The sequence below is a fragment of the Culex quinquefasciatus genome, chromosome 3 (genome assembly GCF_015732765.1).
Source record: "Culex quinquefasciatus strain JHB chromosome 3, VPISU_Cqui_1.0_pri_paternal, whole genome shotgun sequence".
NCBI lineage: Eukaryota > Metazoa > Arthropoda > Insecta > Diptera > Culicidae > Culex > Culex quinquefasciatus.
In genome coordinates, this window is record NC_051863.1 from 133,480,010 (window position 1) to 133,502,069 (window position 22,060).

Genomic DNA, 22,060 nt, shown 5'->3' on the forward strand with positions numbered 1-22,060 from the left:
AGAGTGCTCATAATTTCAACTTAAATGTTTTGAGTCCTATTGAAGATCAAATTTCAATAGAATTTCAGAATATTGTTGAACAAGAATTTTCATCAGATGAAGTTTTTAATACGGATCTGAATGAAATAAAATCTATTATCAAAAATTTAAAAATATGAAAGCCCCTGGTGAGGATGGCATTTTTACATTTTAATTAAAAATTACCAGAAGCAACTTTAAGTAGCTTGGTCAAAATTTGCAACAAATGTTTTGATTTGGCATATTTTCCCAGTAGTTGGAAAAATGCCAAAGTAGTTCCGATTTTGAAACCGGATAAAAATCCTGCCGAAGCTTCAAGCTATCGGCCCATTAGTTTGCTTTCATCTATTAGTAAATTATTCGAAAGAATAATTCTTAATAGAATGATGACGCACATTAATGAAAATTCAATTTTCGCTGATGAGCAGTTTGGATTTCGCCTTGGGCATTCAACTACTCATCAGTTGTTGAGAGTTTCAAATTTAATTCGAAGCAACAAATCTGAGGGCTATTCTACTGGCGCTGCTCTTCTAGACATAGAAAAAGCATTTGACAGTGTTTGGCATAAAGGTTTGATTGCGAAATTGAAAAGGTTTAATTTTCCGATTTATATCGTGAAAATTATTCAAAATTATTTGACGGATCGTACTCTGCAGGTATGTTATCAGAACAGCAAATCTGATCAACTACCTGTACGTGCTGGCGTCCCTCAAGGAAGCATTTTGGGTCCAATTTTATACAATATTTTTACTTCTGACTTGCCTGATTTGCCCCCAGGATGTCAGAAATCACTTTTTGCTGATGATACAAGCATCTCCGCCAAAGGTAGAAGCCTTCGTGTCATCACAAGAAGATTACAAAAGCTTGGATATTTTCAATTCTTATTTGAAAGAATGGAAAATTACTCCAAATGCTGCAAAACTCAACTTATTATTTTCCCTCACAAACCAAGGGCTGATTTTCTTAAACCAAAAGTCATCACATTATAAAGATGAATGAGGTAAATTTAAAGTGGGAGGATCAAGTGAAATATCTTGGACTTGCTTTTGACAAAACCTTACTTACAAGGATCACATTGAAAGTATCCAGGTTAAATGTAACAAATATATTAAATGTTTGTATCCACTTATAAACAGGAATTCTAGACTTTGTCTCAAGAATAAACTGTTAATTTATAAACAAATTTTCAGACCTGCCATGCTTTATGCTGTGCCGATCTGGACAAGCTGTTGCTTAACCAGGAAGAAAAAACTTCAGAGGATTCAGAACAAAATTCTGAAAATGATTCTGAAACTTCCTCCCTGGTTCAGCACCAGTGAACTTCATCAATTAGCCGAAGTTGACACTTTGGATGTTATGTCCAATAAGATAATTGATGCATTTCGACAAAAATCATTGCAGTCTTCAGCTGCATTGATCCGCTCTTTATATAGTTTATAAGTTAGTTTTAAGGTATCCCTTTTCCCTTTTGTACATGTAGGACCTCCTACATTTGAAATCACTGAATAGCGAAAGCTACAATATTTCATGAATAAATGAAAGTTGCTAGTATTTAAAATTGAGGTGAAAAGTCATCAATTGTGATTGGACACTCAATAATATTTTAACTGAATGAATGTACATGGAAAAGAAAAACTGAATAAACATAAATTAAAAAAAAAAAAAAAAAAAAACTTTTAAATTGAAAAGTTTGAACTTTCTACGAATATTCACCAACGCGAACTTTTAATCCAACGAACGATCTTTTTAAATTCAGAGTATTTTTTCTTTGTGTGAAGCGTTTTAAAAAAATATTTTAAACCGGCATTTTAAAAATGTTAGGGGTAACTTGTTCCCCCTTTCAACATTTTGAAGAAATCTTAAGCAAAATGTTTCTCATTCATCCAAACTTTTTATTTTCTATGAGTTACAGCAATTTCACATGAAACCTGTACGTTTGTGTTCAAAATATAACAAGTTTAGTATGTAAAATATTTAAAAACTTAAAATATTTTTTTTTAAGACCAAAATTAAGCATGTTTACAAAAGCTGGTAATTTTTGTTTACAAAACTTTTGAAAAAAGGTTCAAACTGCAGTAAATTATGTACAACTATACTAAAGGAAACTATGTATGAAAACCCAGCCCAATTAATTAATCTTGAGGTTGATTCCAGTGACTGTAAAAATGCAGGGATCAAGTTTCCCTAAACGCACTTTTGTAAACAATTGATTGTAAAAATAGTATGACGATAAATTTAACATCAAATGCGTAAGGGTTTTGGAGTTGATAAGTTTATCAAACAATTCATATATGAAAAATATTTTTTTGAATAATTTTTTAGTGTTTTCTACGAGGTTTTCTATGCACATCAAAAAAAGAAAAAAAGATCTCTTGGAAGTTTTTTTGCAGCTCGTTTTAGAAAAATGTGTGTAACTTAATCTAAATATTTTTTTATTTTTTTCTTTGTTTTCTACAATGAGTTTTGGTTAATTTCGCACAACTTTCTAGAACAAAGCTAATTGTTTTACCCACATGGTGACGAGATACAGGCTTGGGATCAGGTGTCCCCGGGGATCAAGTCTCCCCACTCTCCCCTAATGCTGTTTACCAGTGCACGATCCATTTACTCATCATTTCCGAGCTCATTAAATGAGCTTAATTTCCAATTTTGTACGAATTTGAAATTAACTGTAAATTTATTTTATGGGGAATTATCTTGGATTATGTGCAATATTTTACCCAGATAGCCGACTGAAAAAAATGTTTTTTACCCACATTGACATTTTACACAGGTTGCTACACAAGTTCTAAATTTTGAAGTATATGAAAATTTTCGAAGGATTTCTGCGTTGTTGACAGTTCCAACCGAGGTTCCAACTTTTTTCATTTCTGTCATCGCGGCTCAGCGCAAGATCGCAGCTAGCAGTTTCCCGGCTTGGCCGATCTCTGTGTCAAAATTTACACAGACCTGTGTTATCTGGATTTTGCGTGCAATTATTACACCGTTTTTCCGATTTGCCATAATTTCGCGGGGATGTCGGTAAAATTGTCCAGTTCCCTTATTTTGTTGACAGTCGCTCGACCGCCGAAATGTCATCACAAAAAAAAACTGATTTCCAAACAAAATTTCGTTAATCTCGTCCGATTGCTTTGGGGAATGATTTCCATCCTGTTTCACTTGAAAAATATTCAAAAATGCTAAACGACAACATCTGCGCCAGTTTGTACAAAGTATTCCCGATACTCGAGGATAAGGTTCGTATAAATTTGTGCAATCGAAGCTTAACTTTAAACGACTTCTCATTTCCCAGCTCACCGTCGCCCCCGTCACCGACCATGAGATCTCGCAGCTTTCCGTGCAGCTGGAGCGCGAGCTTCCGGTCATCTACGAGGCGATCTTCTTCAAAATCGACCGCTGCCTGCGCCACCAGACGGTTCCGCGCTTTTGGCGCCACTTTAACCAGTCGCCGGTATCCGGGAAGAGCGCGGGCACGAACCGTCACTTTTTCCGTTTCCAGCAGGCGGTCCGCGAGCTGTACGACGAGTTTGGCCAGTACTGGCTGCAGCTGAAGCGGCTGGAGAAGCTGCGGAGGGGGGTGGTGCTGCCGGTGGATGTGGCGAAGCGGCCGAGCGATTTGAGCGAGTTTTTCCGGATGTTCCGGTGCGGGTTGCTGGCGCAGCTGCCGGTGGACTTTAACGAGCTGGTGTACGAGTTTTACGGGATTGCGTTTAAGGTGTTTGCGCTGACGCACGCGGACAGCGAGGAGAGTGGCATGGAGGTGGGGGAAACGGCGTTTCAGTGTGGGGCTTGCGGGTCGGAGTCGGTGAATTGCCAGTGCCAGAGCTTGGCGAGTGCGTTTACGAGCACGAATCGGCAGTTGGCGGCGATGGGGCTGTTGGATAAGATTGCGGGGTTTACGCTGACGACGTTGATTCAGGAGCGGATCGACGCGAAGATTGGGGAGACGAAGGAGAACTTTTCGGTGTCGCATTTGGAGGCGTTGGAGCGGTGGCTGAATACGGTCGTGCTGCAGTGGCTGACGCGGATTTATAACCGGGGGTCGTTGACGATTGCGCCGGGGAATGTGAAGATTGAGGAGGCGATTGGGAATTTTCAGACTAAGCTGAGCTTCTATTTGTACGAGAATTACGCGAATGCGATTATTGAGCAGTTTTTTGGTATTATTATTGATTTTCCGATGTCGCAGGCGGCGATTGACGATTTGAAGCTGTGCTTGGAGAAGATCGATTTGAAGAGTTATCTGATCAAGACGGTGAAAGGGACGTTTGAGTCGAAGCTGCTGCATCCGGGGGTGGACACGCCGGACATTTTGACCGGTTACGTGGCTGCGATTAAGACGTTGAGACATTTGGATCCGACTGGGGTGTTGCTGCAGACGATTACGGAACCGGTGAAGGAGTATCTGCGGAGTCGGCCGGACACGGTTCGCTGCGTGGTGACCGGGTTGACCGAGGAGGGCTGTTCGGATTTGTCGGAGGAGTTGGCCAAAAGTGAGCACATCAAGGCGAAGGAGAATATCAACGAGAAGCTGGAGTTGACGGATTGGGAGAACTGGAATCCGGATCCGGTGAATGCGGACGCGGTGCTGTCGAAGGAGGCTCGCCTGGGACGACCCTCGGATATCATTTCCATGGTGGTGGACATTTACGGCAGCAAGGAGCTGTTCGTGAACGAGTATCGTAATCTGCTGGCGGAACGGCTGCTCTCTCAGCTGGACTCCAACCCGGAGAAGGAGATCCGCAACCTGGAACTTCTAAAGCTGCGCTTCGGCGAGACCATGCTGCACAGCTGCGAAGTCATGCTGAAGGACATTAGCGACTCCAAGCGCATCAATTCGCACATTCTCTCCGCCGAATCCGGCTTCCCGTCGGAACGTCCCTTCGACATTTCCGCGCTCATCGTCTCGTCCCAGTTTTGGCCCACGTTCAAAAAGGAAACCATGGACCTGCCTCCAGCGATCAAGGAAGTCTTCGACCAGTACACCAAGTCCTTCGAGGCGTACAAGGGCAGCCGCACGCTGCACTGGACGCCCCTCAACGGCAAGGTCACCATCGAGCTCGAGTTGGACGGCAAAACCACCGAAATGCAGGTCACCCCGGCCCAGGCCACCATCGCGATCCACTTCAGCAAACAACGCGAGTGGGAACTGGAAAAGCTCGGCCAGCAGATGAACATGCCTCCATCGGTCCTCCGCAAACGCCTCGTCTTTTGGCAATCGCAAGGCCTCATCCGAGAAACGCGCGAGAATCTCTTCATCCTCAACGATCGCCAGTCCGAATCCAACGCCGCAGAACTCCACAACGCGCCCGCCCCCGACGTCTGCGAAGACGAAGAAGCGGAAAGCGCCATGGAATCGGCCAGCGACCAGCGCGAAGAGGAACTCCAAGTCTTCTGGTCCTACATCGAGGCCATGCTCACCAACCTGGACTCGCTCCCCCTGGACCGCATCCACCAAATGCTCAAGATGTTCGCCTCCCAGGTCGACTTCTCCCAGGAAGAGCTGAAAAACATCCTCCAGCGCAAGGTGCGCGAGCATAAGCTCGTCTACGCCGGCGGCGTCTACCAACTCCCAAAAGCTTAAATCATACTTGAAATAAAAGTAACTTCATTCTGCTCACAAAAACGCGTCAATATAATTCGGATCCAAACCCTCCGAGCTGATCTTGTTCCGAACGGCCGGAACCGGCACCCCAACCTGTATCATCTTAAAGTACCGCTCGTAGCGAGGATCTCTCTCCTGCGCCACCACTTCTTCCTGCTCATCAGGTGTCGCTTCCGCCAGAACTTCAACCTGTTGCGGCGTCATCGAGCATCCCTTGAGCGCGTCGATCGAGGCCAGCTTGGCTTCGATGATCAGCAGCGATGCCTCTAGGCTCTGCATTTTGTGCTCGTACTGGATGAACTTGTTCTCGCAGTCCAGAGCGAAGCGGTTAAGGAAGTGGACCGTGCTCAGCACAAAATGATTGATGAAGGCAACCATTCGCTTTTGGTTGGTGGGAGGAAGCTGGAAAATTGCAAGTTGAATTAGTCTGTTATATGAATTTTAACAAAAACCAACCTCATGCTTGTCGAGTCCAACAGTTTCCATTGCGTGGAGAAATTGAAGAGATTTATAATGAGAAAGTGCAGCGAATTGATGATTTTGTGGAATCCTGTGAAATCGTCACTTTATTTTATTTACAAATCAGATTGAGGAGTTGTCTCATTTTACCGAACATCGATGCTATAAAATAAACGTCAAACTAAAGGGTTGTGACTTTGCTAAAATTAGGGTGGTATTCACCTTTTCTGTGTTGAACTCCGACAAAAGTTACTAATTTAATTTAAATTTTATTAACTAGGGGAAATCTACCCTTTCCAAACAAACACCTATCTTCGTCATATGGAGAGTTTGATGCTCGATTAAAGCTCCAAAAATACTATTTGGGCTATAAACTTACCAGCAACAGCACTGTAATGTGCAGTGCATTACTTCAATAACATTATTTTCGGATTATTAGTAAATTAACCCGGCATAAGTTCGAGGATGTAAACTAACAAACTGGTGATTAAAAAGTGACTGTTTATTAAAAAGTTTCGGTTACATTATATAGTTCCTTAAGTTTAGTACAATTTTTCAATGCTCTCAATCAAGAGATTTCTCTCTTGTTCTAAACCTCTCTCCTGGACTTTTGTCCTTTTCTTCCATACGCGCATAGCTTGTCTATCTCGCTTACGCGGCGATCATAGTTCGTTCTATGTTTTGTCCTCTCTATTCTAGTGGCGTCGTTCGCTCAATTTCTACTTTCTCTCTGCTTTGATCGATTAATCCGTTTGCTCGATCGTCCCTTTCACTCTATACGTGCTACTTTGTATTCAGGTGCGCGAACATGCTTCGGATGCTTGTTCTCAAGCTCTGTGCGGACAATACCGTCTTTTCATGTTTCTGATTCTAGGATCTGATAAACTTGCAGGATATATGGTTATGTCTTCGTTTGAATTTTAACCTTCTGATTTGTACTTCTGAAAAGGGTTTTCTGATGTTCCTAGAAACCTGGCTGCCTTTCCTGTCGATAATGGTTTTCTTGGATTTCGTGTTTCTTACAGGAAATGTAATAAAATAAATCTTTCTTCTAAATTACCCGACACCGCTTGGGAATTTCTTGATTTTCGTGATTGTTGCGTCACAGGATGCGCGAGTAAGTTTTTTTTCTAATAATTGAAACTACTTCGGTTAATTTAACTTCAACTAAATCTGACACCGTCAGCTACAAGCACCGCCTCGAGTAAGCACGCAAATGTATGCCACTTACTGGCCAAAAAGATCACATTTAATGCACTTTTGATCATAATTTGTATTTTGCGAGACCACTTCTCATCATTTTGTTGGCACACACAGTGACACACACGAGAATCCCTCAAACGCTTAATGAATATCGCCAAAATTACCTTTTCACTTTCGCTTACTTTTTCACGGCGCTTAAGATATGAAATTGCTTCCAACTACCGGCAACATGTTCTTTTGATCATTAGTAAGGAACTCACTTGAAGAATAATCCCGAAAAATGTAATAAATTAGCAAGCGCCATCAAAAAAACAAACGCGTCAAGTCGTTTGACGTTTCAATTTTCACTTTGCATTCCAACCGAAGGCTGAAGAAAACCGAGCGAGAGACGAAGGCAAAAAAGAACAAAGGCTGGCCGTCAACACCACCAGCAGCACAGCCAGCGATGCCAGGAAACTTTCCCTATAAATGCCACTTTTCGTGAGTGTTCGTTTGAACTGTCAGCGCAAATGGCAACACTCGACAGAGTGTTGGAAGAAAAAAGAACTAAGCCGATATTAGAAAAATGGGCGTGGCCCAATGCATTCGCCTCGATTAGAATACCCTTGGGAATTTTTTTTTGTTAAATGCTTGGTAAAGAAATAGAATAACTTTTAGTGAAAGTGAAAATAAACAGAAATGTTCACAAAAACTTGCTCTACTCGTTGGTGTACTTGGTTTTAGTAAAATTCAAGGGAGACTCTAGATTATCCAGCATCATTCAAACACGACCGCTTATTAGGATTAAAATGGGTAGATTTCCCCTATTAAAAACGATTGAAATTCGGACAAAATGTTCGTTGTAATCAATTTTGGCTAGTTATATATGATGTAAAACGAATATAAAGTATTGAATAATTAAGAAAATAGGGTTGTAATAAATTTCTAGTGAAAAATCCAAACATCCAAACTTCAAACGCAATTCGCATTTTTTTAACGAAAAACATTTATTTCACTGCATGCTAACAAAACAAAATCAACGCTCATGCTTCATCATTGCGTTCAGCTCGGACGGCGTGCGGAAGTTTCCGTCCAGCAGCAGCACGGGCTTGTCGTTGATTTTGTAGCGCGCATCCTGCCACGGCAAAATGCCCCCTTCCGGTACGGCGCTCACCTCCCCACCCTTGAACTGTATCTGCCTTCGCGTGAAGGGCAAATATCCCTCGAAGACGGCGATGTATCTGAAAATTAATTATATTTGAAAAAATAACCAAACGAAACTTCACCATAACCTGATTACTTCTCATTGTTGCGGTACACCCGCAGCGTGTACCGGTTCACCATCAGCCGGATGACCACGTTGGCGAACAGGAAAAAGCCGAGGAACACCATCAGATCGTTCTCGTTGGCCGTCAGCGTGCCGTACTCGATGTCGAACGGGACGGCCATCGTGTGGAAGTGCTGCAGGTAGGCGTAGCTCGAGATGCCCGCGAAGGCGACGAAGCTGAACGAGGAGATGACGTTGCAGGCTATTGGGAGGAGAAAACATTGAAAGTTAAATATCTGCAGAGTTAGAAGAAAAAGAGTTTCTCTTTTAAAATGTGGGTGGTCCAAATCTGGGCTTCTTCGGGGTTACCCCTAGAAATCAAAGATTAATCCATCACTCATTCTGACAACGGGAACCACGTCCTCTAAGCCCTTGATGTTTGTTTGGGAAAAATCCTCAAAATGTTTGGAGTAACTGTTTCAGTTTTTTTATCTGTGGAAGGCGTAATAACTATAAATTCTTACCAATTCTCGGAATTAAGATCTTCATTTAATTTGGAAAAGAAACTTCCCCAAAGACAACATATTTTTAGGATTTTTTGCTAAAAAATCATTAGCTTCCATTTTTGCGCGGCCGGCTAAAAGGGGCAACATAACAGGCATGCAAGCTAGCAAGCACGTGAATTTATAATTAATTGTTTCTTGGTAGTTCCCTAGAGCCGTCCGCGTGCAAATCGTAATTTTTGAAGGATAATAACTTTTTAGTTAAATATCCTAAAAATTATTGGCACAATTGTGCTCCTACAAAAATATGGTGTCTTCGGGAAAGTATTCCCACATTTAACGTTGGTAAGTCAATACTTACCAACTATCAAATGATAGTTATTGCGCTTTCCACAGATAAAAAAGCAGAAACAGTTGCTTTTCGCCATATATTTTGACGATTTTTCACATACAAACTTCAAGGACCTAGAGGGAGTGGTTCCTGTGGTCAGAATGAGCTCAAATTTGGATTTTAGCCTAGTGATGAATCAATCTTTGATTTTAGGGAGGAAGCCAAGAGTAAGGACCACCCAAATGCTCACACAGCTTATCTCAGTATCGGGTTAATTCAGCTCTTGAGTTGCTTCTAATTTCAGAATGACAGAGAACATGGTGGACACATTCCGAGGTCATTGGGCATTGGTCGGCCTTGCATAAGGATAGAGGTTCGTGCAAAAACCACGTTCAAATTTCGAAATTTGGAAAAAAATGTCGCCATTTTACAAAATATTAGATAACTTTGGAACACATTTTATGTTAGGAACCTGCATTTTGAGAAACATACAAATTTCGTGATTCGATTATCCGAAGTGAAGTTAAATTTTGCTGAGAACTTCAGATAGTCGAGTACATGTTTTTTTAATTCCTGGAAATTATTTTTTTTTGAATTTTAAGTTCATGAACCTAAATAAAATAAAATTCAATTCAAATTGCTTTGAATTTAAAAATTTTAGAATGCCGAAAATTAAATTATTTTTTTTGAATATTTGATTTTAAAATGTCTAAGTTTCCACATTATTTATTTTTTATTTCTATATTTTAAAATTTTTAAAACTTTGAATACTTAAATTTTTTCTTGAATATTTTAATATCGGGCATTTGAAAATTTTGATATTTTTTAATGTTTGAATTTTTGTATCTTAAATTTTCGGATTTTAAAATTTGTAGGTTTTTGATGGTACGAAATTGATTTTTAGTGATATCTTTAATAATTGTATTATGAATTTCAAGCAAAACATTGTAAAAGGGCCGTACCTGAAGTGTAAACAATGAGTCTATCCGGCTCACATCAGTTGATGTTTACATTAGGAAAAATTAGGATAGACTCTTTGTTCACACTTCGGCTTCGGCCCTATTAGAATGTTTTGCTTGATTTCTTAATTACCAATTTTTGTAATGTTTTAGATTTGGAAGATGTCAACGAATCCGCTCATCGAAGCACTCCTCCGTCAACAACTTTGATATTAGTTTTTAAGCCAAACATAGATCTAGGGTTTTTTCTTAAAATTTATTTTCCCTCAAAGAACACCCAGTTAGCAAAATCTAAAAGTAGAAACATGTACCCTCCCTGCAAAGGCTTATGAATTGATCTCAGTTGAAAGGTTCTCCAAAACTCTGAATTGCAAATGTAACATCCTGGAGTAGAACTGTTAAATTCTAATAAACACCAATTGAATTGAATTGAATTTAGATTTGGAATTTCTAAATTAATAATCTCTATATTTTTTTAAAAATATTTCTTAAGTTTTTTTTAAAGGTCAACAATAGAAACACAATAGCTTATAGGGCCTTTGTAGCATTTGTGTTTGGTCCGCTTAAAATTACGTCATTTGACTTTCCGTGCCCTCAATCTTGCGCGCAAGAAAACCCCCCGTTCGGCGGAAAATACTATAACCGTCAGAACTGTCAAGTTGACGCAGCTGTCGCGAGCCGCGTGAGAACGTCGTCCACGCGACGCAGAAAAATTTATTCCTCCTTTTCGAATCGACGGTCGGACCGACCGCACGTTCCACCGTTCCGTCCTGCATCGCGAGCAACCCGGACGACTGGACGCCCTGGCCCCGAAAGGGTGAGTTGCCGTTGGAGAAAATGTGGAAACCGTTGAGCTGACTGTGGCCGATTCTGCAGGGCCTTTTCGTTCTAGTTGGAACTCATGCTGGCGAAACCCGGACACCTGCGAGCGGCCAGTGCAAAGGTGAGCCGTTTCGACGAAACCGTCGGCGTGTTTTCTACGGCCGAAAGGAAATGTGGCGAGGAAGAGGACCTGTGGAGCCGGAGTGGTCACGATCGGGACCGTGTGCAACTGTCGGTGAGTGCACAATTCCCCAGTAGCGGTGGGGACAAACAAAGCGAGCGAAATGCCACGCGGGAGAGTGTGGTTTGTGCCGGTCGCCGTTGGAATATGGCCCGTGAGATCGTCGCAAGAGGCGTCATGTCTGAACGCCGGAAGTGACGTTCGGCGATGTCGTTGAAGAAAGGGGAAGTGTGCGGAAAGAAGGCGAGTGCGAGGAGCGGGGGAAAGAAAAGAAGGGAAGAGGAAGCAAAAGCGCGAAAAGGAGAACAAGCGCGAGGTGCGCGAGAAGAAAGAAGAGCGCTGAGGAAGAATAAGAAGAAGAAACAGGGGAAAAGGAAGATTTGTACGCACACACACTGATGAGGGTTCAATACACGTGTTAAAACATACATTTCGTACTTGTGTTTTCTTCTTTTTAAGCTCAAAGAGTAGCCGGGAGATCTCTAATTGTAACACCTTTTTAAAAAAACTCTTGATCTAATTTTTAATGTTTTATTTTTTGAAGATACTTTTTTTGACTAACAAATTGTTGATTTTTTTTAATACTGAAAGTTTATTTTAAATTATGAATAATTGTTTTTTTTTATGTTTATTTTTTGATTTTTTCGACTGAATATTGAATGATCATTGTTATGGGTTTCCCCTAGGTGTTTCATCTGTTTTACTTCATTCTGAGGAAAAAATGCGTCCTTTAAGTTTTTGGCATTTCAAAATTCTACGTTGATATTCGGCTTTATGGGGCAATTCTAGAGTTTTTTTTAAATAAGGTCCTATAAACTATTGTCTTTTATATGTTTATAGGACCTATTCAAATAAAACTCTAGAATTCTTGATTGGCAATTGAGTACTAAAGCCCTATGTCAATTTTTATTTACAACGGTAAAAAACACGATCAAAAACAATTTCTGATCACATTTTTTTCATTTCAATGCAAAAAAAAATTGACTAGACAACATTTTTTCGATGGATCAACTATGGTCCCCTTTTTTTCTGTTTGAGTATTAAGACACGGAATCCTGATTACAAGGACTATTGTATCGTGTTACCCATTTTTACTGTTATTAAGCATTTCCAGATCTATAACACAGTTCCTATTGAGAGGAAAAGTGCTGTTCCATCCAGATGCTGTAAACTCCAGTCCTTGTGCCTTGTGCGCTATGTATCGCTAGAACCGCGGTGACAATTTTTTCGTGTCATTTTTCAAGCTCTTCCCAGCAGCTATTATTTGCCGCGCGGGGTCTTGTAAAGACAATTGTCTTTTTGCGGTGCTACTTTTGCGGTGTTCCCTTTGCTCTGATCTGGACAATGCGACTGGACTGCAGTGCAATACCGATCGGCTGGGCATTATTTACATGCGAAGACAAGAGGAAAGTATTTTGGGAAGAGGCGCAAAGGAATATCCCAAGATCGATCACATGCTTGAAGAGCACGTGAAGCAACCGTTTTATACTCATACGGTTGCTGCTACCTCTGAACTTAAACCTAAGGCTGCCACCCTGAGAAGAACCCATGACTTTCCGCTTATGAGGCGAAACCCGTAACCATTCGGCCACAGGAGGTTGGCAGGTCCCCTTGGAACAAGCTGTCAAGTAGGACCTTTTCTGTCAAGAAGGACCGCGAGGTTAATTTTTCAAAATTGATTTAAAAATCCATTTTAAACTCTTTGTGGTCATACAAAGGGTCGTTGTACTCAGAAAAATAAGCTTCATCGCTGTAAACAATAATATCAGCAATCTAAGCTTCATTTTAGGACCCAATTATTCATACTTTTGTAACTACAGTTGCATTTTCCAAATTATTTTATTTATTTTTTTTTCATCAAAACATATTGCAAATAAGCACTGCACAATAAAACAACAAACGCCACTTTCCGTTTTTGTGCCTTTTCAGCAACGTACCAAAAAAAAAGCAATATTTGTTTGAACTCCGACAAATTGAAAAATAAGCAAAAACCGCTCCATACTGAAAACAGCCCTGAATCAGATAAATGACATTTCTCGTTGTCAAATTTCTTTGTAAGAACATAAAGTAAATATTTACGTCTGAAATCCATTCAAACAAAATCAGCAGCAATTTTATCTTAAAAATAAGTTTATAAAACTGCTTCAAAATGAACATTTTGCCAAAGAAAAGGTAAGTTATCATTAATGTTTGCACGTTTCGGTTCCAAATCTCATTGACACTTTCACTTTTTAGTTGGCACGTCCGCAACAAGGACAACATCGCGCGGGTTCGCCGCGATGAAGCGAAAGCCGCCGAGGAGGAAAAGGAGCGCCAGCGGCGGGTCGCGTTGGCCGACCAGGAGGCCAAAATCAACTTTTTGCGCCAGAAGGCACGCCAGCAGGGGGGAGCGCAAGCAGAATCCGTTAAAACTTCCGACGAGTTGGAGTCCCGGTTGAGCCGCAAGGAGCATGTTAACTTTTTTGAGGAGTTGGAAAGTGGGAAGAGCGACGGCGTTGGGCGGAAGAACGTGGAGCACGAGCGGGAGAAAAAGGAGGAGCAGGAAAAGTACGAGAAGCAGGTTGGGTACTTGACGTATCTGGGGCAGGATACTAATGAGGCGACCGGACGGAGGGATTGGTACGATGTGGCGCCGAGGAGGGAGGAACTGGTGGGCGAGGATGGGAAGCGGGTTGAGGTGGGGCTGAAGACGAAGGAGTACAACGATCCGTTGAATGTGATGCGGCGGTATGTGCCGGGGATGAGGACGGCGTCGCTTCCGTCGGCGAAGAAGGTGGAGGAAGGTGAACGGGAAGGTGGTGGGGGGACTTCCGGTCAGTTTCAGTACCAATCGCTGACGGGGAAGCGCAGGAGAAGCTCGTCTGGAAGTGAGAGTGCTCCGAAGCGGAAGAAGAAGCAAAAACACCACAAGAAAAAGTCTAAGAAAGAGAAGAAGAAGCGGAAGAGACGTCGGAGTTCCAGCTCGGACCAGTCTACGGACGAGGAGCAGAGGCGGATAAAAAAGGCAAAGCTGGAGTTGCTTCGGAGGCAGAGGTTGGCCAGGGAGCAGGAGGAAAAGGCGCGCACGGAGAAGCTGTTGGCGAAGGTGAGAGGTGATCCGGAGCCGAAGGCGAAGGAACCGACACCTGCTCCGGCTGCGCCGGTTGTGAAGCAAAAGTACAACTCGCAGTTCAATCCGGAGCTTGCCAAGCAGAACTTTGAATAAAAGAGTTTAATTTTAGCCGTTTATTCTACACATTTTGCAAACATTCAATGGTACTTTCCGAACCACTTGTGATCCACCGGCGACAGCCACCGATGACATCCGCCCATGTTGTTCTGGATAATGTACTTCAAGCTGTACTCGTTCAGATTGTCCCGCTCCAGCCGCTCCTCTTCCGCCTTCATCTCCTCGAGCATTTCGTGCGACACGACCATCGCCTTGAACGGCAACTTGTGGCAGACCGTCTCCAGAATCGGCTTCACCTCGGCAAACTCGCACTTGCCGGCCATCTCGACGATCACGCGCCCGCTCTTGACCGGCGTTACGTAGTGATCGATGGCGCTCTTTCCACCGCCCATCCGCTGGCCCTGGCCTTTCTTCGTAATCGGCTGCCACGGAGCATCGACGCGCCACGCCGCAAACATCCGGCTCACGTCCATCTTGCGACCGATGCCCAACCGAATCATCTCAAAGTGTCCCCAGCGGAGACGGCCGCCGCCGGTGGCCACGATGCCGTACTGCTTGTGCAGCAGCGAGTTGTGAACCGTTTCCGGACCGCGCATAAACTTGAGCTTCTTCTGCAGCTTGGGCGCCTTCATGTTGGACGGCAGGATCGGCACCTTGTCCATGAAGCGCAGCTTTGGTCGCTCCGGAATGACGACATCTGGAAGGACTTTGGTTACTAATTGCAATCTAGATATTCCGTCCCTTACCTTTATACTCAATTGGAGGAGCAAAGTGTTTTAGTGTTGCAATTTGTTGGTTATGTTGTTGCCTCAGTAAACCTTTAAAGAAATGTTTTATTACTCGTAATTCAACGCATTAGCATTCAATTACTTACCTGACAAAATAAATCGACCAAATCCCCCTTTCAGCAGCATTTTGCTTCGCAAAAACTCCCAACTTCACGCAAAACTATTGCATAAACACTCCGCGAAACACTTTCCGCACTCCGAAATGTTTTCATTAAATTTTGATGGTCAGCTGTCAAAAGCAGCTTTGACAACCCGCCACGGAGTGGCGCTAGTGTTCTGAACCGGCACCCAAATCAAAACAAAAATCGCCGATCGAAATCAAGAAACTCACCCGCCAAATAGTGCTCCATGGGGGCGCGGTACACGAGCCGGAAGTCCAGCGGGACCTTGTCCTTTTTGCGGTAGTGTTCCTCCTTCATGCTTTTGGGCGAAGCTAGTCGCGCAGCGGTGCTGGAAAGGGGCTGGATTCGTAGGAAACACGGTGCACTGACAACATTCTGCTGTTTTAAGGAAGCAAGCACTCGCGAAGCACTTGAACGGAAGGCGCGCAGGGCGCTCTGGCGAGCGCAAAGCTGGGTTGCTTTTAGTAAAAACATCTTTTAAGAATTATGTGAGAAAAAAGTTGCTCAAACTTTGCCGGGAACTTTTTTGGTTACAGCACTTTTGTTTTTGTTTTGGTCTTCAATTTGACAGGTTATGCTGGCGGGCTTTTTAAAAATCTCGCGAATACACGCTGAAGCAAAATCTACAAAGAAAAAAAAACTAAGATCTGTTACCCACATGCCAGCAATCAATTTTGAGTAAATTTTCAGAGTTTGTCCTGCAACCACAGATATGAAAGTTTAAAGATTCAAAGGTTTTATGATTTTACAGTGCCAAGGAGCTTTATGACGTTTCGCGTACGCACACTAGCGCACCATTTGTTTTTACTGCACTGAAAACCCAACCATAGCAGTTGCTACCATATTGTAGGGTTAAATTGAGAACACGCACCGACGTTTTTTTGCTGAAAACATTCCGTACTTGGATTGACTGATTAACGCAGTTAGTTTTACTCGTTTTACTATGTCCAGAGCGGTATGGTAATTTCCGTAGTAACAGTTCAATAGGGCGAATCTGCGTTTGTAAACAAGCAGTCTATCCCTTTTGCTCAAGTGACAGTTCACGTAAAGTAAGAGGGGGATAGACCGACGACGATAGACTGTTTGTTTACAAACGCAGATTCGCCCTATTGAAATGTTACTGCGGATTTTAACCCTCCAATATAGAGATAATGATAATGATTTCGTAATGCTACCATGACAAATTAATAAGTCATGTTTTAGCTATTATAAACATTTCTAATTGTTAATCCAGCTGCGATTGATGATTAGACCAATATAACAACGAATTAATTATTAAAATGTTCGACCTATCAGCCAAAACGTGTCGTTTTTGTCGCTGGAGAATGTGTCACTAGCACATAGAGGTTCAGTTACAGCTTCAAACAGGCGTTTTAAATTTTCAACTGGAATTGTGTCCAAAAATTAAGCTTAAATTGCTGATATTATTGCTTACAGCGATAAAGCTTATTTTTTCAGAGTACGAACGCAATTTAAAAAAAAAATAACCATGAAAATAGAAGTCTAATCAACTGAAAACAATCTAAAATGCATTTTTCTGCATTGATAATCATATTTAGCATGTTTGGGCTTGTTTAAAAATGTTTTGAATTTTTATGAAATTCCAATGTACAGCAACGCAAAAAAAATATTTTTTGCAAAAAATAAAATTTCGTGAATACAAAGATTTTTGGAAAGGGACCATCCATAAACCACGTGGACACTTTTTTGAGAATCTCGACCCCCCCCCCTTCGTGGACAATTGTCCATACAAAAAAAAACTTTTTTGTATGGAGCGTGGACAATCGCTGTACCCCCCCCCCCCTAAATTGTCCACGTGGTTTTAGAAGGGCCCAAACTAATGATGGCAAAACAACTAAACAGGTGTATAATGTAATGTGTGCCGATCACTCCTAGTTGCCGACGTTTTGACCTCGAGAGTGCAGTGTCCGGCCATTCTCCGTGGATTGAACATTTTCGCCCCAATTCGGACTTTTCGGAACTCCCCATTCCTACGTGTCCCTATCCGTCAAACAAATTATGCGATGTACAGTGCACTGACAGGGCTACACCGGGCGTTTAATTTTGTCACTTCTTTGTTCGATTTTAACTTGTCTCGTGATGTTATCAAAAGGAAATTCTTGTTGTTCTTTAGACGTTAATTTATGTATTAGTTTGTAAGGTAAAACACCATTGGGGCCCGAGCCTGTTGGTGTCCAAATAAATAAAAAAAATAATGCATTTTAAAACACTACTACACTTGCAGGTGTAATTTCACACGTCCAAAAATGACCTGTCACTGTTCGTAGGTGAACAATGTTTGTAAACAAAACAAAATAAATCAATTTAAATGGTGCTTATAAATCAAATCATAAAAAATCACCTGCAATGTTGATTCTTATAGCAAATTCAACTTACTTTCAGTATCTGTAAAAAAAACATTGAGATGTTTTGTTTGAAATTTCCGAGTTACAGCAATAAAAAAACTGAAAAAAGAAACGTCAAACCGCTGTAACGTCACGTAATTTATGGAGATCTGTATGAAAATGATATGAGGTGCATTTTATAAAATAAACTATAGTTTTAATATGACTTGTCATGCTTTTTGCTAATTTTTGCTTCGGTTATGTGCAGCTGACACAAAAATCAATCATGATTTTAGTTTCAGTGTATGTCGTATGTCACTGCTTGCAGAAAAACAATAGAGCTTTATGACGTTTCGCGTACGCACACTAGCGCACCATTTGGTTTTGCTGGCTGACAAAATTTAACCTCACTTTATTTTCGTGTACGTACACGCAATACATACGCACGTAGAATGCTCTATGGAGATTGGGGTTAACACTAGAGAGCCTAAATAGGGAGACTGGTCTAAGCTGGCTAAATCGATCTGGCAACGTATGTTTTGAGCTTGGCAACACTGATAAGTTTTGCTGGGCGTAAAGGCAAATGCTAGTTTGGATACGTCAAACTCGTGTCTGTTTGGGTACGTCAAAATCACTTCGACCAGTCTCCCTATTTAGGATCTCTAGTTAATACTTCTAAATATGTATTAAAAACGATCATCCGAACAAGTTTGGTTTTTCGTGCATTCCATCGAATCAAGCCGGGCGGGCTTTACAAACGTCAGTGATATTTATTTACGTGTATTGTTTTCGTTTGTTGGACGATAGAAGCAAAAATTCTCAAGAACTTAAAACATTTTGACAAATTCAGCAAATTTAATTGGATTTTATAATATTTAAAACTTACATAATTCAATCTAAGCTTTCAAAATGCAGCGATTTACATTTGTTTTGTTAACTCTTGTGCTCACCGTGTACCACGTAAGTCATTTGAATTCAAAGCATTTTCTGTTTTTTGTCACCATATCCTAATTAAATTTTGCAGCAACAGATAAACGCCGAATTTACTGCCCAAGACTGCCGCGAGCTGGGATTTGTCAAAACGCAACTGTTCTGCTCCTCCTGCAACAGTTTGGGCGAGTACGGCCTCGAGGAGTTGAAGTAAGTCCTCTCATCTCCATCTCTAAATAACCACGTCACACACCTTTACCTTCCGCAGGGACCACTGTCGCGAGTGCTGCCAGCAGGACGCCGAAAGTGGCGACAAGCTCAAGGTTTACCCGAAGGCCGTCCTCGAGGTGTGCACGTGCAAGTTTGGCGCGTACCCGCAGATTCAGGCCTTCATCAAAAGTGACCGGCCGCTCAAGTTTCCGAATCTGACCATCAAGTACGTGCGCGGCCTCGATCCGATTGTGAAGCTGATGGACGAAAGGGGCACCGTGAAGGAGACGCTTTCGATCACCAAGTGGAACACCGACACCGTGCAGGAGTTTTTCGAAACGCGTCTCACCAAGATGACGGACGACGATGACTATCTGAGGACGAACAGGGTTTAGAGTAGAAGAAGTGCGTGTGTGTGAGTGGATTTATTTTGTAAGAAAATTTTGGAGTCCCAATAAAAGAGCATTCCTTACCTGATGTTTTTTGTACGTATCAAGTTGAAGCACTTAACAGAATCAAGACTGAAAACAACTGTACACAATTTGTTGCTGAGGATCTACCTACACAAACCGGGGCCACTCGAAAAGTTCAAAATGTCGATCATTTTCTCCAAACGGCCCTCTTATAGACCCGTCCATTTGAATAATCCTATTAATTTGAATTGATTTTTTTTTTATTAAATTAATTATCTTTTTGAAAATACGCTCTTGATCTTACTAACCATATTTCAGTATACTTTTAAGTATACTACTTAGAAACAGCAAAATTTCAGTACACTACTATCACGGACGAATATACCGTTAGTATACTATCCAATATGAAAATGAAAATATTTGTATACATATTGTGAATTGCAGAGATTTTTAGACAATCGTGCAATTTGTGGAAAGCTCTCCAACAAAGTGCACACCCTCGTGCACACCTCAAACTACAGCAGAATAAAATTATTCAAGACACACCCCCTAGTTTGAAACAGTTCTAAAGTGGTCGAAAGAAACAAAGCTCAGTCGAGACACGCACCACTCTAGGTGAGAGGGGGGGGAGAAGGGATAGGATTTCAAGTGTGCAAATATTTGGTGTGCAGATATTATTTGCAAGGGTGGAGAATTTGGTGCAAAGTGTGCAATATAAACCTTTAGTATAATAATGAGCCAGCCAGCCCCTCAACCTGCAAATATTTTTATGAAAATAAATTTAGATTTCAAGATTGAAAATGAATTTGATTAATAAACTACAAAAGTATGACATGTCACGTGGCATTTCACAGAAGGTATCAAAAGCGTCTTGACACGCGATCCTTCCTTCCTAGAATGCGAAGTTACGTACGTAGGAGGAGATATCAAAAGCATAACATTCAACAAAACAGTTCCTGATGAGAATGTTTCTTGCTCGAAAATGATTAAAAAGAGGCTAACAAAGTTGTAGAATCAACACAAGAGATGGATCTCAATGTAATGTGTGATGGCTGATGATGGCGATATACAAGTGAATGTGCCACCGCAAGGAGGTGATCCACCGCCACCGCTGGAAGATGAAACCGCCAACGCGAAAGGTTTGACGACTCAACCAAGAGGAGCCCGCAGCAATGAATGAATTGAAAAGTGTCACTGATGAAAGAATGTCCCATTGCATGCAAAATGCACCGCAAAGTACTCAACAAAACTACGAGTTGTGTCCCACTACAAGGAGAAACACATGGGAATTATCAGTGTTTACAAGTGCGCAATCTGTGGCCAGACGCTCAACGGAGGAGATGTATACAAGAAACACCTAAAAACACACGACCCACCTCGTTACAAATGTGAATCTTGTAAACAAACTTTTGTACGGAAGTGTGATTTGAAACGACGGCAACAAACAAGTAAATGCCACCAAAATAAAGCTCTAAACAGCAATGAAACTCGGCATGACATACTAGGTACTTGAATCTTACGTCCCGAGCAGAGATGATGTCTGCAACGCAACAGTTTTCTGTTGGGGGAAAAAATAAAAAGATCAAAAATATTCAAAAGTTAAATTAAATAGATTAAAAATGTTTATTCAAAATCTTTAAAAAACAACTATTAATTATAAACAAAATTGAGAAATCAAAATTTAAAATTTTCCTTAAAAAACAGAAAATGAGAAATTTATAAATTCTAAAACTAGACAAACTGAAATTATAAAATTAAGAAATTATGAATTATGCAATAATGAAATAAGGAAATTTGGATTTTAGGATATTGAGAAATTTAGGAAATCAGAAAATTAGGAAATTAAGAAAAATTCCTTTGTGGACCATCATTCAGTGAGGTACTCCTGGATTTTAGCTCCTGAAAAGTGCTTAAAAAGTGCAAAAATGCCTCAGGGCAAGAAAAAGAGGCGGTCCTCACCAGCAGGATCGGCAGATTTGAAGAAGCTAAAGAATGCTGAAGCGCTACCTGCAAAGCCAGGCAGTTTGAGCAAGGACGCTCAAAAATTGTCTGGAAACCAGTTCGCTACCCTCCCTGTGGACGTGAGCGAGAAGGAAGAATTTGAACGACGGGAAAAGTTGCCACCCATTTTTGTGAAAACATCGTCATCGGATTCGGTGCGAAAGTGGCTGACCGGGTTTATCAAATCTGGTGCTTTACGAGCTTCCATTCGCTTGTGTGCTGATGGACTCAAAATTCTGCTACCTACCAGAAAGGATTACAACTACGTTCGGGATTTCCTGAACAACACCAAGATTGAATACTACAGCCATGACGATCCAGGTAAACGCCCCATGAAACAGGTCCTCCGAGGCCTGTACGACATGGATGTGAATGTGCTGAAAGAAGAGCTCAAAACTCTGAAGTTGAACGTGATCGAAGTCTTCAAGATGACGAGACACAACAAGGACATCAAGTATCGTGATCAACTGTACCTGGTTCATCTCGAGAAAGGATCGACAACGCCGTCTGAGCTGAAGGCAGTTCGGGCAATTTTCAACATCATCGTGACTTGGGAACGTTATCGCCCAGTTCACCGTGACGTGACACAATGTTCGAACTGTTTGCAGTTTGGGCATGGTGGAAGGAACTGTTTCATCAAGAGTCGTTGTGCAACCTGCGGAGGTGAGCACAAAACTCAAGCTTGCGAAACAATCAACGAGAACATCGAAACGAAATGCTTCAATTGCGGCGGCGACCATTCTACCAAGAATCGA

General features: G+C 41.6%; 6 protein-coding genes across 6 annotated transcripts; 3 read left to right on the forward strand and 3 right to left on the reverse strand.

The window, feature by feature from the left end:
• The first annotated feature begins 3,119 nt into the window (after nt 1–3,119).
• On the forward strand, nt 3,120–5,602 carry LOC6035478 (anaphase-promoting complex subunit 2). The gene is made up of 2 exons (XM_001845610.2): nt 3,120–3,254; nt 3,311–5,602. The coding sequence occupies exons 1-2, from the start codon at nt 3,195–3,197 to the stop codon at nt 5,600–5,602; spliced, it is 2,352 nt and encodes a 783-aa protein (XP_001845662.2). The 5' UTR covers nt 3,120–3,194.
• Nucleotides 5,603–5,629: 27 nt separating this feature from the next.
• Nucleotides 5,630–6,203, reverse strand: LOC6035477 (WASH complex subunit 3). The gene is made up of 2 exons (XM_001845609.2): nt 6,080–6,203; nt 5,630–6,025 (listed from the first exon to the last, which is right to left on the reverse strand). The coding sequence occupies exons 1-2, from the start codon at nt 6,107–6,109 to the stop codon at nt 5,636–5,638; spliced, it is 420 nt and encodes a 139-aa protein (XP_001845661.2). The 5' UTR covers nt 6,110–6,203; the 3' UTR covers nt 5,630–5,635.
• Nucleotides 6,204–8,286: 2,083 nt separating this feature from the next.
• On the reverse strand, nt 8,287–15,956 carry LOC6035476. The gene is made up of 3 exons (XM_038264280.1): nt 15,616–15,956; nt 8,565–8,793; nt 8,287–8,505 (listed from the first exon to the last, which is right to left on the reverse strand). Exons 1-3 carry the CDS (start codon nt 15,878–15,880, stop codon nt 8,301–8,303), a joined length of 699 nt encoding a protein of 232 aa, XP_038120208.1. The 5' UTR covers nt 15,881–15,956; the 3' UTR covers nt 8,287–8,300.
• LOC6035475 (leukocyte receptor cluster member 1 homolog) lies at nt 13,409–15,316 on the forward strand. The gene is made up of 2 exons (XM_038264278.1): nt 13,409–13,499; nt 13,563–15,316. The coding sequence occupies exons 1-2, from the start codon at nt 13,477–13,479 to the stop codon at nt 14,530–14,532; spliced, it is 993 nt and encodes a 330-aa protein (XP_038120206.1). The 5' UTR covers nt 13,409–13,476; the 3' UTR covers nt 14,533–15,316.
• On the reverse strand, nt 14,543–15,513 carry LOC119770078 (39S ribosomal protein L16, mitochondrial). The gene is made up of 3 exons (XM_038264279.1): nt 15,371–15,513; nt 15,243–15,314; nt 14,543–15,193 (listed from the first exon to the last, which is right to left on the reverse strand). The coding sequence occupies exons 1-3, from the start codon at nt 15,408–15,410 to the stop codon at nt 14,577–14,579; spliced, it is 729 nt and encodes a 242-aa protein (XP_038120207.1). The 5' UTR covers nt 15,411–15,513; the 3' UTR covers nt 14,543–14,576.
• A 2,593-nt stretch (nt 15,957–18,549) lies between the features above and the next one.
• On the forward strand, nt 18,550–19,368 carry LOC6035479 (selenoprotein F). Its single transcript, XM_038262935.1, has 3 exons — nt 18,550–18,711; nt 18,776–18,891; nt 18,950–19,368. The coding sequence occupies exons 1-3, from the start codon at nt 18,661–18,663 to the stop codon at nt 19,284–19,286; spliced, it is 504 nt and encodes a 167-aa protein (XP_038118863.1). The 5' UTR covers nt 18,550–18,660; the 3' UTR covers nt 19,287–19,368.
• The last annotated feature ends 2,692 nt before the right edge of the window (nt 19,369–22,060 follow it).

What these genes read in the sequence shown, in the direction of transcription:
- LOC119770078 (XM_038264279.1), bottom strand. Translation starts at nt 15,410, where the DNA reads ATGCTGCTGAAAGGGGGATTTGGTCGATTTATTTTGTCAG. An exon ending in TGGTCGATTTATTTTGTCAG is followed by an intron (nt 15,315 to 15,370) that starts GTAAGTAATTGA and finishes ATTTCTTTAAAG; the next exon opens with GTTTACTGAGGCAACAACAT. An exon ending in TCCTCCAATTGAGTATAAAG is followed by an intron (nt 15,194 to 15,242) that starts GTAAGGGACGGA and finishes AAGTCCTTCCAG; the next exon opens with ATGTCGTCATTCCGGAGCGA.
- LOC6035478 (XM_001845610.2), top strand. Translation starts at nt 3,195, where the DNA reads ATGCTAAACGACAACATCTGCGCCAGTTTGTACAAAGTATTCCCGATA. An exon ending in TCCCGATACTCGAGGATAAG is followed by an intron (nt 3,255 to 3,310) that starts GTTCGTATAAAT and finishes CTCATTTCCCAG; the next exon opens with CTCACCGTCGCCCCCGTCAC.
- LOC6035476 (XM_038264280.1), bottom strand. Translation starts at nt 15,880, where the DNA reads ATGTTTTTACTAAAAGCAACCCAGCTTTGCGCTCGCCAGAGCGCCCTG. An exon ending in CATGGAGCACTATTTGGCGG is followed by an intron (nt 8,794 to 15,615) that starts GTGAGTTTCTTG and finishes TCCTCCCAATAG; the next exon opens with CCTGCAACGTCATCTCCTCG. An exon ending in GTGTACCGCAACAATGAGAA is followed by an intron (nt 8,506 to 8,564) that starts GTAATCAGGTTA and finishes ATTAATTTTCAG; the next exon opens with ATACATCGCCGTCTTCGAGG.
- LOC6035475 (XM_038264278.1), top strand. Translation starts at nt 13,477, where the DNA reads ATGAACATTTTGCCAAAGAAAAG. An exon ending in AACATTTTGCCAAAGAAAAG is followed by an intron (nt 13,500 to 13,562) that starts GTAAGTTATCAT and finishes TTCACTTTTTAG; the next exon opens with TTGGCACGTCCGCAACAAGG.
- LOC6035479 (XM_038262935.1), top strand. Translation starts at nt 18,661, where the DNA reads ATGCAGCGATTTACATTTGTTTTGTTAACTCTTGTGCTCACCGTGTAC. An exon ending in TTGTGCTCACCGTGTACCAC is followed by an intron (nt 18,712 to 18,775) that starts GTAAGTCATTTG and finishes TAAATTTTGCAG; the next exon opens with CAACAGATAAACGCCGAATT. An exon ending in TACGGCCTCGAGGAGTTGAA is followed by an intron (nt 18,892 to 18,949) that starts GTAAGTCCTCTC and finishes TACCTTCCGCAG; the next exon opens with GGACCACTGTCGCGAGTGCT.
- LOC6035477 (XM_001845609.2), bottom strand. Translation starts at nt 6,109, where the DNA reads ATGGAAACTGTTGGACTCGACAAGCATGAG. An exon ending in TTGGACTCGACAAGCATGAG is followed by an intron (nt 6,026 to 6,079) that starts GTTGGTTTTTGT and finishes GCAATTTTCCAG; the next exon opens with CTTCCTCCCACCAACCAAAA.